The sequence below is a fragment of the Capricornis sumatraensis genome, chromosome 8, assembly GCF_032405125.1.
Source record: "Capricornis sumatraensis isolate serow.1 chromosome 8, serow.2, whole genome shotgun sequence".
Classification (NCBI taxonomy): domain Eukaryota; kingdom Metazoa; phylum Chordata; class Mammalia; order Artiodactyla; family Bovidae; genus Capricornis; species Capricornis sumatraensis.
This window is the reverse complement of record NC_091076.1, coordinates 90,216,165-90,229,963: the sequence shown is the minus strand read 5'-3', so window position 1 is coordinate 90,229,963 and position 13,799 is coordinate 90,216,165. Positions and strand designations below refer to the sequence as shown.

General features: G+C 55.4%; 1 protein-coding gene across 5 annotated transcripts; it reads left to right on the top strand.

Annotated features, from left to right (window-relative positions):
* The first annotated feature begins 462 nt into the window (after positions 1-462).
* PGAP3 (post-GPI attachment to proteins phospholipase 3) lies at positions 463-13,448 on the top strand. Of its 5 annotated transcripts, XM_068978128.1 has the most exons (8): positions 463-643; positions 1,822-1,919; positions 2,720-2,872; positions 10,832-10,894; positions 11,526-11,587; positions 11,924-12,060; positions 12,323-12,524; positions 12,675-13,448. In XM_068978128.1, the coding sequence occupies exons 1-8, from the start codon at positions 463-465 to the stop codon at positions 12,736-12,738; spliced, it is 960 nt and encodes a 319-aa protein (XP_068834229.1). In that variant the 3' UTR covers positions 12,739-13,448. The 5 variants fall into 5 exon arrangements, with proteins under 5 accessions (XP_068834229.1, XP_068834232.1, XP_068834231.1 ...); XM_068978131.1 differs by lacking the exon at positions 2,720-2,872; XM_068978130.1 differs by lacking the exon at positions 10,832-10,894.
* The last annotated feature ends 351 nt before the right edge of the window (positions 13,449-13,799 follow it).

Below are 13,799 nucleotides of genomic sequence, written 5' to 3'. Positions count from 1 at the left end.
GGGGTGTAAGCAGAAGTAGGGGGATGTGTTAAGAGGATACTTTGGATGCCTGGACGACAGATGATGATTTCCTTAACTAGAGTGGTGGTGCCAGTGGAGTTGGAAGATAAATAGACACTTCCAGGTACGAGTGCGGAAATCCGATTAAACTGGGGACAGAAAAATAGCCCTAGCTCAAACAAAGAGGTCCTGGAGAAGAAAGAAGACAGATGTTGATAAAATACCACTTTATTTTGCTTCTTAACCTATCCGGTGTCTCCCTTACCCTAACCCTGTCGCCTTGTTATATGCAGATAACATCTAGGCGAGGGGCGGGGCAGGCGCAAGCAAAAACCCGGGAACTTGTATTTAAACTGGGGTGGACGTCAGAGGAGAGCAGATGAAAGAACACAAGGCACTTCCGCTTACTCCGGAAGTGAAAGCTCCTAAGCTCCTCCGCAGGCGGAGGGCCAGGGTGGAAGGATGGCCGGGCGGACTGCGCGGCTGGTACTGCTGGCTGGAGCAGCCGCGCTAGCAAGCGGCTCCCAGGGCGACCGCGAGCCAGTGTACCGCGACTGCGTGCTTCGGTGCGAAGAGCGGAACTGCTCGGGGGGTGCACTGAAGCACTTCCGCTCCCGCCAGCCAATCTACATGAGTCTAGCAGGTAAGCCACACCCCGCGGTAGGCCCCGCCCAATGATCTTGGCCCCGCCCCCAAATGCCGCTCTGTAATGATGTACCTTAGTTCCTTCCTCGGGTCCATTATGGGTGTGAGTGAGTGGAGCCCCAGAGTGATGATAGCCTGTCAGCCAGGAGCTTCGTTTACTTTTTATTCATTCAGTCAAATGGGCATTTACTACCGCCTGGGTACAAAGTACTGGAATGACACCGAAATCAGACCAGGGTCCTGCCATTGGGGGCTCATAATGCAAGGAGACGGCATTTCGAGCCCCCAGGGATTCTTAGATTAGATAGCATGTAGGGAGGAAGGAATCATTTCTGACTTTGAAGAGCTGGGGACACTGATTATCTTGGACATTCCTGAGAGGAAGGTCTTCCCGATGGATGCATTAAATTTAGGCCTGTGGCCATAGTGGGCACTTAGAGTGTGACAGGTGTCAAAATAGTTATTTTTCACAACAACCCTTTGAGGTTGATTCTCTTAACCTGATTTTTACAAATGAGGAGACTCAGAGAGGTTAGGTGTCCTGCTCAAAGCCACACAGCCAGTAACTAGTAGAGTTTTCAGTTCTGGTCTGTTTGACTACAAGTTTGTTCTCTTTACTGTCCTTTGTTAACCAGACAGAAAGAACAGAGAATGGAGGCCCTGGGTAGATATGGACACATCCTGCAGCTTGGTTTACTCAGGGTGCAGGGTGCCTGAAAAGGAGTCGTGGGAAATAAAGTTTAAAAGGCAATGTGGGGCCTCCAAAGTCAGAGTGAAGAACCTGAACTTCATTTTCATAGGCGGGGGTTAAGATGACAAGGGTTTCTCCCTGGGGAGTGAGAGCAAATCCTGTATTCAGGAAGAGCAAACGTGAACCCACATGTCCACAGATGAGTCCATCAGATGCCGAAATCTCCATCTTGAGTGAAAGAAGAAGAGACATCTCTATTTGCTCACTGTACACTCTAACACACACACACACGCACGCACCTTTCCCTTGTGTGTATGTTGCACCATCACTCATCCGTCCAAGCAGAAAGTTAGAATTTTCAGATTTCTTCTGGTTTTCTCCAACCTGCAGGCCCTCTTGGCTTGTGTTTGGGTTTGAGCCCCTTCGGGCTATCTCTGTCCCTCCCCGTGCTGGGGAATCCACCAGGCCATATTTATCTGTTTCAGGTTGGACCTGTCGGGACGACTGTAAGTATGAGTGTATGTGGGTCACCGTTGGCCTCTACCTCCAGGAAGGTCACAAAGTGCCTCAGTTCCATGGCAAGGTGAGCTGGAGGGTCAGGTTAAGTATATGGTGGGAGTAAGATGCCTCTAGTTGGATCACGCTGTTGAAGCAAGCCAAAGTGTGGGGTGATGAGTGTGTGTTTCCTATCCTCAAAACATGCTGGTTTTCCTGTTATCAGATGGGAACAATGTGTCCTGCCTCTGGATTTGAGGTAACAAGATCTGGGAGGTTTTGGGGTCTCCTCAAGGAGTGGTGCTGGGCTGCTTCGAGTGGTTGAGATGCCCACCTTGCTACAAGGACAAATTCCCAGAGTGTCCTCTTGGTATGCCCTCTGTTGCTTCTTCAGTAGGGGTCTGGATTTAAAATAAAAATACCCCTCAGATTGCCCAGTGAGGCACAGAGGCTCAGCTTGCTGATACCCTTTGATCCAATAAGATCTTATTCTAGACTATTGCAGTTGGTAAGAATTATTCTCCCCAGCTTGTCACAGAGTAAGGTGAGGCTCAGAGGGCTGTGGTCAGTGGTAGAAGATGGATTAGTTCTTGTGTCTTCTAGATGACAGGTCTGTGCTGCTTCCACCAACTATACTGAGGCCATCAGCACTGGCCCGCCTGGTCTTCCCAGTGCTGTGAATGCTGACCAGGATAGAGGAATGACTCTCAGCCAGGGAGCGCAGGGGAGCTCGTTGACCTGAAGAGGGACTGCATCTGAGGCTTTGGCCAAGGTCCAGAGCTGAGGAGCTGGCTGGGGACCTGGGGATGCAGCAGGTCAAGCAGAGGTGGGTGGGGCCAGCTGGGCATCGCCTGCCCCTCAGGCCCCCTCCATGTGCTCCTTTTACAGTGGCCCTTCTCCCGGTTCCTGTGCTTCCAAGAGCCAGCTTCTGCTGTGGCCTCTTTCCTCAATGGCCTAGCCAGCCTGGTGATGCTCTGTCGCTACCGCACCTCCGTGCCAGCCTCCTCCCCTATGTACCCCACCTGCGTGGCCTTTGCTTGGGTAGGTAACCTGGCAGGATTCCTGTTCTACACCCTCATCCGAGAAAGAGGAAGCCTGAGATCCCCATTCTCACCCACCTCGCTTCCCCTCAATTTTCCAGGGTTAAACCTGCAGCTGTGGGGTGGTCCAGCCTGGGGAGAGCAGGGAAGGTGCTGAATCAGGCCTTCACCTTCTAGAAATCCTGGGTCAGGCTGTCTGAGAGGGAGGGAGAGAGGAAAGAGACCTTGATCTCGTCCTGAAGCAGGAAGCTGCTCAAATACCCAGTAGGACAGTTTACAGACACAGAAGGGAGATGGGTGGTAGGAGCATGCTGGGACCACAGGTCTTTCCCAGGACCCCTGTGGAGGGTTCAAAGCCCTGTCAACCCCCGGCGAGGCCTAGAGGCAGCGGCAGCAACAGCAGTCCGTCTAGAGCTTAGACCATCCCTGGAGAAGCTGAAGTATGTTCCATCTGAGTGTCCAGAGAGGCCTCTGAGCTTCACAGAGTGGCTGGTCAGAAGAGCCAGCATCTGGGGCCCGGAGCTGCATGAGCAACAGGGACTGTGGTACAGATATGAACCACCATCACCTTGGGGAGGGCATGAGAGGTTGCAATGGATGTCTCTGGATCAGAACCACCATGGTAAACCTTAGGGAAACAGCCCCCACTCACTCACCTTGCTTCCATCAAAGCAGCCATTTGTTCAGGTGTTGAGTGCCTACTATGTGTGAGAGATCCAAAAGCATATATTAACACATGGGTCGCCACCCTCTGGTACCAGTCACATAAGTACACAATTGAATGTAAAAGGTCAGCTATGAACAAGTCCAGTGAAGGCTAGATCCATGCTGTGGGGGGTGTGATGGGGTCTAGACCAGCACGGGGCAATCCAAGAAGGCTTCCGTGAGGAAGGGGTATGTGAGGTCAAATCAGAATGATGGATGAATGTGCACTGGCAGGACAGAGTGCAGGTTATCTGAGGACATGAACGCCAGGAGGCCGACCAGGCAGGAAGCTGGGAGGGGGTGTGAGGCAGGCGAGCGGGTGGGCAGCAGCTGGAGCCTGGAGATGGATAGAGGTGGAGAGCCTGCAGGCATAGTAACACTTTAGATCTTGACTCTCAAAACCTCATAGTAACACTTTAGATCTTGACTCCCAAAACCTCAGGAAGCAATGAGGGCTGCAGAGGAGCTTCGTGAATACATTTGCCGTTCTGGCCTCTGGGTAGAGGCCAGGTTGGAGGGGGCAGGAGTGGATGCGGGGCGTATTTGGTAATGTTCGTGTAGGGCACAGTAGCTAGGCTAGAGAAGTGGCACAGGTCTGGGGAAGAAGGGGCATTAAAGCGAAGTGTGTTTGAGCTATGTTTTGGAGGTAACATTAAAATTTTTTCATGTGTTTCTTTAACAAACCCATACACAGCTCTTAGTCTGTGCCAGGTATCATTCTAAGCATTTTATAAATATTAACCTTGTCAATCCTGTAAAAAGCTTATGAGGTAGGGAGTATTATTGTCCTCAGTTTACATCAAGGAAACCAAGGACTGGAAAGTTTAAATTACCTGCCCCAGGAGCCAGGGTTTGGCCTGGCATCTGGCTCCAGAGTTTACACTCTTACACTACCTTGGCTGTGAGGCGACCTAAGATGAGAAGTGAGGAATCAAGGACAAGTCCTGTGCTTCTGCTTAGAAGACAGTGATAGAAACTAAGTGTGGATGTCATCACCGGGGGGAGCTTGGTGAGAAGAGAAGGGATCTGGGATGGAGACCTGAGAAACCCCAAAACTTCACGGCTGAATAGGGGAGGAGGAGCCAGCAATGCAGACAGAAGGAGTGCCCAGAGGGGCAGGTGGAAGACCACAAGGCCATCGTGTGGTCGGGGGAGCCCTGGGACAGGGATAGGAAGGGGTTGGCCATTCTCCTGAATTCTGCCTCAGTCAAATAGGATGAGACTGAAGGTCTCTGTGGACCTCAGGGGCCGGAAGTCTAGGCCAAACCTTGGACTTCAGAGATGGGGACCAGAAGGAGGGCCAGGAGGAGGCTGTGGAACCTCTGGGAAATGGTGCCCCTCCCTAATGCTTTCCATTCATAATCTTTATCAGTTACAGAACTCAGATCACAAGATGGGCATGGTCCTAAGTTCTATACGTATATTTTCTCATTTAATCTTCATGATACCACTGCAAGCCCTGTGGAAGGCTCAGAGCGGGGAAACATACCCAAAGTTATCAGCTCACAGGGTGGTGACTAGTGCAGACAGGCTGGCCCCCAGGGCTGTCTGGGCCCGAGCACCTACCCCTCTGGGCTGTCTCCACGTGTGCTGCTGCATGTTTGCTGGGTATCTGCTGTGGGTAGAGACAGGGGTTCGTGCTTGTGGTGGCTGAAGCCCCCATCCCAAGGAGCTAAGCTGAGTGGGAGGTGCAGGTCCGGCCAGTCTGGGAGGCAGGATAGAGGCCGAGGCGAAGAGGGCTCAGGGAGCGAGCCTAGCGATCTATGAGGTGGAGACCACATCGTCTGGGTGGAAGAGTCTCTCAGGGAAGCGCGGGGAGGAGGGGAGCCTGCATCTCCTTCTACGGGATCTGTAGGCCTGGTCAGGCTTAGACATGTGCCCAGAGGGGAGAGGACGTTGGATTCCCACCTCCTGAGCTGGGGGCCCAGCAGGAGTGAACGTGCAGAAGCTGGTCAGTGTGGGGCCTGGACCAGCATCCTTGGGAAGGTCAGCCTGACCGCTGTGGCTGGCTGAAGGGCAGACGAGGGAGTTAAGAGGGAGCAGAGAGGGCTCTGAGTGCCGGACTGAGGGGCCAGAATTCTTGTGTAGACTGGGGCCTGGCATCATCCCAGCCTGTCACTGAGGGGGACAGAGCCGCCACTCCCTGTTTTTGGCCTCACGCAGAGAAGCGAATTTGGTTCTGGCTAGAAGGTGACTCCTTGGAAGGAAAGTTATGACCAACCCAGAGAGCATATTAAAAAGCAGAGACATTACTTTGCCAACAAAGGTCTGTCTAGTCAAGGCTAGGGTTTTTCCAGTGGTCATGTATGGATGTGAGAGTTGGACTGTGAAGAAACCTGAGCGCTGAAGAATTGATGCTTTTGAACTGTGGTGTTGGAGAAGACTCTTGAGAGTCCCTTGGACTGCAAGGAGATCCAACCAGTCCCTCCTAAAAGGGATCAGTCCTGGGTGTTCATCGGAAGGACTGATGTTGAAGCTGAAACACCAATATTTTGGCCACTTGATGGGAAGAGCTGACTCATTTGAAAAGACTCTGATGCTGGGAGGGATTGAGGGCAGGAGGAGAAGGGGACGACAGAGGATGAGGATGAGAGGGTTGGATGGCGTCACTGACTCGATGGACATGGGTTTGGGTGGACTCCGGGAGTTGGTGATGGACAGGGAGGCCTGGTGTGCTGTGGTTCATGGGGTCGCAAAGAGTTGGACACGACTGAGCAAGTGAACTGAACTGAATGCAAACAGGAAAGGTGGGGAAACTGAGGAGAGTTCACTTGTCCCCTTTCCCTTGGCGTCTTCCAGGGACACTGATGCCTGCCCTTACTGCCCCCTCGTCCCTGCCCCTGTTATCACAGGACAGTGCTGCCTGAACTGTCTGAACCAAACTCAGAGCCTCCCTGGGTAGACACGCTGGTCTGAGGGGACCTCAGAGAGTTCCTGCCTTCATCTTCATAACATGTACCAGAGGCCGGTGGTCACTTCACAGCTCTCACTTTGATTCCACCTGATTCTGGGGTCTTTCATCTCACTGGCATCTGCCACTCAGCTTCCGTCTTGGTGAGGATCATACCTCCCAGGTGTGTCCTGCAGTCCAGCATGACAGGTGATACCAGGTTGGGAGAGGACAGATACCTATGGCCTGTGTCTTAGGACACCCTGAGGACATGCGGCCCCCTCTTCGTGCCACCAAGAGGCCCTCGAGGGACAGAGTCTCAGTGCCCACACTCTCTTTGATGATCCAGTGTGGATTTTACCCTCGATCTTTAGTCCTGTGTGCATTTGCAAGAGGGAAAAATCCCAAGCTGTATGGAGGTTGTGACCGTGGACTTTGTTGTAGGCTGGGTTTTCTGGAGCGACTGGGGCTCCTGATTTTTAGTGAGTTGGGGTGGGAAGGCCCCCCAACCTGCTCCAGGTGAGGTCTTGGGGAGGGGGAGGGGTCTCTGCGGCTTTTTCTCTGGCACTTAGCAGTGCTGACAAAGCTTTGGCGTAAGAAGTCAACCCTTGCCTTGACATTTAGACCTGGACTTGGGCTGGGCAGCAGCCAGGCTTTGGAGGAGCCCACCACAGACCTTTGACTTCATGGAACTGGGGGCCCCTGCTCGCTGCCAAAGCTACGAGGCTAAACCGGTTCTCTGTCCCTTCATCCAACAAGGAAAGGTCCTTGGGGTAGCGTGAGGATGGGGTGCCAGGAAAGGCCAGACTGTCTCTTCAGGGTGATTTACGGTGGTGGGGACTAACTGTACCCCACCTCTGCTGAGGAAACTGGGAGAAGAGACAGCAGAATGATGGCTAGACTTCCGGAAGGACGTCCCTACGGTCAGACAAGCGCCAGTGGAACAGGCAATGGCAGGAAATCAAGGAATCCTTTCTGATGGTGGAAAAAGTCCCTCTCCTCCCGTCTCCATCCACTTCTTGCCCACTTCTCTCTCAGGAGTGAACTGGGGCTGGCTTGCCCTGCCTGAGGCCTCTGGGAGAGGGGGGCAGGATGGCAGCAGGCATCATATTTAACATTCTGCCTCCCCCACTTCTGAGACAGCGAGCTATTTAAAGACCCACTTGTCCCCACCGCTGTGGTGTCAATGACAGCCCCGAGCACTGGGGCTTAGCACTGGGGTCGAATTCTTGACAGATCTGGCTCACTTGGCATCCAACCAGTTTCACGGCTGTGATATTTTTGTCTCAATTTTCTTATTTTCCAACAGACTGAAGCAGCCTCCTGCTCTCCTCCACCCAGCGTGCCGTGTCCCCTCCAGTTCCGCCCTCCTGGGCACCCTGCCCCTGGCCTCCCCCTTTCCTCAGTGTTTATGCAAAGTTCTTGGCGCCCATGGCCCTCCTGGCCTGTCTGATTGGCCAGTTACCACCCCCCACCCCCGGCTCCCCCATTCTACTCAGGCTTGGCCGAGGAGCCTGGGAGCAGCCATACACTTGGGCCCTCCCATCCTTCACATCCTTCTGTTCCTAAACTTGAGCCTTAATGACAAATTCTGAGTGAAGAGAAGTAATCTCTTTTCAGTGCATCCTGGTAGGATCGCTCAGGAGCAGGGAGAAAGGGGCTCAGAGGGGGCTCTTCCTACAGCTGCAGCGTCTGTGTTCTGGGACCAAGAGACCCTGGGGCTCCGTGGTTTTCCCTGGAACATTGTGACCTTTGAGGAAGGGCAGTGATGGTGGTCAGTCCCTGGACATGATGAAGGAAACAGATATTTCTGGGCTACCTATTGTGTGCCAGGCCCAGGAATAGCCACCACGTACTGAATGGTTTTGTTGTGCCTGCTATCTTGCAGACATCGTCCTCAGGACCCTCTTACGCAGCAGGTGCTATTCTGAACCCCGTTTTGTACGTGAGGCAACTAAGGCTCAGAGAAGCTATTATTTGCTCAAGATCACACAGCTGTTTAGGGGCTGAGACAGAATTTGAACCCAGAGTCCATCTCATGATGGAGGCTCCAGACATCCTGCCCCCAGCCTGGAACTGTGGCTGGGCCAAGGCAGATTTGGAGAGACCACCCTTTCTCAGACTAGACTTCCCTGGCCACCAAGGAGAGTGGGAGACAGACTTGGGCTCTTTGGCCTTGGTTCTGTGAAGGGGTGTGAGAATCCTACGCTGGGCAGCAAGGTGGGGAGAAATAATTCCTAATGTTTAACCCTGTCCTGAGCACTGTGCTGTACATTGTACTTGTTTTGTTGGTTAAATCCTTATCATTACTATGATTATTCCCATTTTACAGATGAGAAAACTGAGGCCCAACAAGGCTAAATAACTTGCCCAAGGACACACAGGAAATGCAGAGGCAGGCTTTGAACCCTGGCAGTCTGGCCCTAGGGCCTGCACTCTTAATGACACTATCTCCCAAGTCTGAGGAGAGGGTCAGAAGAGGAGCCCCCCATAATGAGATACTCCCCAGGGGAAAGGGGACTTTTCAGGGTGCAGAGTCCAGGCTTCAGGTGGGTCTCTGTAAGTGGAAGGCACCCCGGGGAGGCAGTTGGACAGGGGACCAAACAACCCCAATCCCTGTCCCATAGAGTGAAGCCCTAGCCCTGTGCGTTCCCCCACAACCCTCCAGGCCACTTAGTCTGCCTGTTACCTCCCCCTTCCTGCCATGGGTGACAAGGAGACCTGGCTGGCTGCCATTGCCTGCTGCCTTCCCCTCTGCCTCCCTATCACGTTGGCTTTCAGGGCCACTTCCCTCCCCAAGGATGTCCCTGTGCCTGGCCTGCCCAGGAGACCTGGCCCACGTGATCACCTGGGCCCCGTCTCCAGCACTGAGCCTGCTTCTCTCCCTACTCTGACCCGAGCATCACAGACTTCGCAGAAGCAGAGTCTGAGGAAGGACTTCATCCTGTTCCATTTTCCAGCCTCCAGACCAGCGCCCATTACTGTCTCTGGGGAAGGGGTCCAGTCTCCAGGGATGGGACAGGATGGCTGTCCTCAAAAGACCTGGATTAATCACCTGATTGGAAAGGGTTGGAAAGGGTTGGAAAGGGAACAAAGGATCACTTTGGGCGCCCCCTGATTTGTCCCACAGGGAAGCTTGGGCCCAGAAGGGCAGGGCCTGTGCCCAGGTCATGAGGAGCAGAAGCTGCAAGAGTCAGCCCTGAACCCAGGCCAGAAGGCTTCACCAGGCCCCCTGAGCCTCTAGAGATTTCCAGGCTTGAGCCTCTTTGCAGTAGAGCTTAGGCCTCCACTCCATTGCTCTCCCCATTTCCTCACAAGCCCCCTCCAGCCTGTGTTAGGGAACTCATCCTACCACCTAACCTTCCTGCTGCATACCAGGAGGAGAGTGGTTTTTTTACCCTGCTCCCTTTGTCCCCTGCCTGGTCAGTTTTCCTGGTACACTGGACCCAAGTGAGCAGCTCCTGGCCTTTACCCATCCCTGGCAGGCCTGTACCACCCTAGCGCATCCCTCCCCACCCCTAGGGCCTTCCAGGCCAGACCTTGGCCGTCTCTTCTTTTGACTGTTTTCCCAGCCCTCTCACCCAGCCCAGTGTTGTGTGTCTCCACCCCAGCCCACCCTTCTTTCAGTAAGTTGGGTTTCAGCAGTCCCTGAAAAAAAATGCCACCACCAACTCCACGAGAGTGAGGGCTTATTTGCCAGATGATTTGTACTCTCTCCTTGCAGTTAATTTCCAGGAGAAAGGCCTCCAGCAGTCCCTTGGGCCCTTGCCCACCACAGCCCCTCCAGCCCTGCTCCTCTGCTCCTCCCAGATCCAAGCAGCAGCCACTGGCCTGGCGGGTTGGGCCGGCCCAGCCAGGGGGAGGCTGGGCTTCCTCCTCAGAGACTTGGGCCCAGTGGGATCTGCTTGATCTCCCTCCCTTGCTTGCTTGCTCCAGACACACCCCAAGCTGGCTCAAGCCCCTCCACCCCACCCACTTCATTCCCGCCCCCAGAGGCTGAGGTCACTGGCTCCCCTGGCCCGGGTGGGGCTGTCATCACCTGCCAGTTGGGGGAGGAGGTGAGGTTCCCCGGGGGCTGTTGTCTTAGCCATTGAGTAACCAGGGAACTTGACTGCCGGAACTGGTTCCCAGGCCAGGCCGGAACCTGTGGAGGCTGCAGCGTCGCAGCCTTGGGGGAGTTCAGGGGTGGGAAGATTGAGTCTGAGGGACCCAGACTGGGTGGGGTGGAGGGGCATGGGTTTGTTCAGGACCCAGGGAAGCATGTTGTTTCTCAGCTCCCCTTCCCCAAAGTGAGATGGAGGTAGACCCTCTGGGGGGTCTTCCCCGCCTCTGGGCGCCATTCTCACTGGCTGCCTCTCTCCTCAGGTCTCCCTCAATGCTTGGTTCTGGTCCACAGTCTTCCACACTAGGGACACCGACCTCACAGAGGTGAGCGCCCTCCCACTCCATCTTCTGCTGGGGACAGTCCCGGAGGACCAGGGACAGCGGTGGGGCAGCCCTGGCTCTTAGTTCTCCTGACTGGGTTCACAGGACACTTGCTTTGTGCAGAGCCTTTTCAGCCTGTTAGTGCACTTGAGCCTCACTTGACCCTTGTGAGGCAGGTGTGATCACTGGCTCTTCTTAACTGATGCGGCAGCTGAGCCTTTGACAGGTGAGATCACTTGCCCAGGATCCCTCAGCCAGTGAAGGGGGGCAATCCAGACTCGAGCCCACAGCTGTTGAACCCAGACTGCACTCTGAAGTCTGCGCACGCTCTTCCATTCTGGAGTCTTGGCCGGCACACCTCTAAACCCTTGCTGCTGAGTACATTTTTTTTTTTTAATTGTATAATGTGAATACAAGGGTCAGTCTATTGAATTCAGACATAAAACAGCGATAGAGGAAAGGAACATGAGACGTCCCCACTGGCCATAGGCCTGGGACTCCCACAGTCGACTCTGGTTGGCTCTCCGCCACCCCCATCCCTGGTGGGTCTTCTCCAGGCCCTGCCTTCCATGAAGCCTTGCCCACGGCCTACTGCCCTCACACTGGCCCCTCACCCAGCTCTCCTTGCCCTCAGAAAATGGACTACTTCTGTGCCTCCACTGTCATCCTGCACTCCATCTATCTGTGCTGTGTCAGGTGAGCCCGTCTTGGCTGCTCTGGGGGCAAAATCGGGCCCTGGGGGCGGAAAGTGGTCACCAATCTCACGGCCTGCTGGGGTTGCTGTTCCAGGGCTTTCATCACGCATGCACATAGCATCCAGATGGATCTGGAGGGGACTCCGTGATGGGATGGGGGGCCCTGGCTCTTTCCAAGGAGCTATATAGCACAAGGTCACAGGCTACCCCTCGAGGATTGGAAGCCTGCCCTGCTGGCCTGGCTCCCCTGTATGGCTGCTGGGGTGAGGGGGTGCTTCAGGGCATGCTGCCGTGGGGACCGGCCACTCAGTCTGAGCAGCTCTGGGCGGCGGGGCAGGACCGTGGGGCTGCAGCGCCCGGCCGTGGCCAGTGCCTTCCGGGCCCTCCTGCTGCTCATGCTGACGGCGCACGTCTCCTACCTGAGTCTCATCCGCTTCGACTACGGCTACAACATGGCGGCTAACGTGGCGATCGGTGAGGCGGGACGGGCTCTCTGGGAGGGCGGGGCCGTCTGCGGAACTGCTGCCTCGGGGTGGAGGTGGGCATTGGTGCCCACCAGAGAAGGAGGTTCTAGAGAGACCCTTAGGGTGAAAGAAGAGGGAAGAATTTGGGGGTGGGAGAGAGGGCGGTTCGGGGGGAGGCTCCTTAGGGTGGCCCTGGGGTCACAGAGGGGAGACTTGGGGAGGAGAGAAGGAGGCCAGGGAGTGAGCCTCTCCCCACCGCCGCCCGTGCCCAGGCCTGCTGAACGCGGCGTGGTGGCTGGCCTGGTGCCTGCGGAACCAGCGGCTGCCGCATGTGCACAAGTGCGTGGCGGTGGTCCTGCTGCTGCAGGGGCTGTCCCTGCTCGAGCTGCTGGACTTCCCGCCTCTCTTCTGGGTCCTGGATGCCCACGCCATCTGGCACATCAGCACCATCCCGGTTCACGTCCTCTTCTTCAGGTGGGTGCCTCTCCCTGCCCAGCACTCACCTGCTCTGTGCCTCTGCCTCCCAACCCACCCAGCCAGCTTGCCTGCACCACCCGCCCCCGCCCCCAGGGGACGCTCTCAGAGCTGTGCCTTGCCTCAGTGGGCTCCCCCCTCCGCCCACAGCTTCCTGGAAGATGACAGCCTCTACCTGCTGAAGGAGTCAGAGGCCAAGGTCAAGCTGGACTGAAGGCCCTGGAAGCAGATCTGCCCTCTTGAGAATCCTGTCCATCCCTGCTGGCTCCCCTTCTTCCCCGAAGTCCTTGAGATGATTTGTTTTCCTTTCAGCATCTTGAACTTGGACATGAAGGGTGTGGGCCCAGAATCATGTAACCTGCCCACCCCTTGCTCACCCCCACATGACCCCCACAGGCCTTGGCCTCCCAGCAGACCTGGGCTAGAAAATGGGCAACCCCTCTGGTCCCTGGAGCTGAAATGGACTGGAACTGTGTTCTTAGCTCCACCGAGAGGAGGCTGTCTCTCCCTCCCTGTCAGCCTCCTCCTCACATCTCCTCACTGCCGGGGTGGTTCCCAGAACCCTCTGTCTAGCTGGGAGACCAGGTACCACGGCCTTTGGGGATACAGTGAGGTCCCTTCTGTTACCCCTGTGCCCTCCTCAGGGCACCGCTAGGTGGCACTAGATGCTTGCTCTTCAGCTGCCCAAGTTTCCCAGCAGATCTTCTCATGGGATCTAGAGGCAGTAAGCTGTTGGGACTGGGGAGCAGTCTCACTCAGACTTACTCCAGGCAGACCCCCGGGAGGCCTCACCGCACTCCCTCTTTGGAGCCAGGACCCCAGAGAGTGTAGGACAGGAATCCCTCTGGCCCCTGAGCTGCTGTTCTGGTTGGGAGCCCACACATGAGTGTGTGAGGGAGACCAAGTGTGTAGGTTGATGGGGTGGTGGGCACAGATCTGGGGTGTGTGAGATGCGGGTGGGGTGGTGAGCATTGGCCTTGTTGCAGTGCGGATGTGTGTGAGTGGTTTTGAAGTGTGTGTGTTGGGGGACAGGCGGGTTAGTGTGGGTTAGGGGAATGTGCAGAGACTGAACGTGAGTGCAAGGGAGTGTGAGTGGGGGGGTGGGCAGGATCAAATCATGTGGCCAACCACTGACTGAACACCAGCTCTGCACACAGCCCAGGCCAGGCAGAGAGCCAGGATGTCCTCAGATCTGGCAGGGGTAAGGGTGTCCATGTTGCATGTGTGTTTCTGTGTTCCTTTCTTTTGCACTCCCCTCTCTTTACAAACCTCATA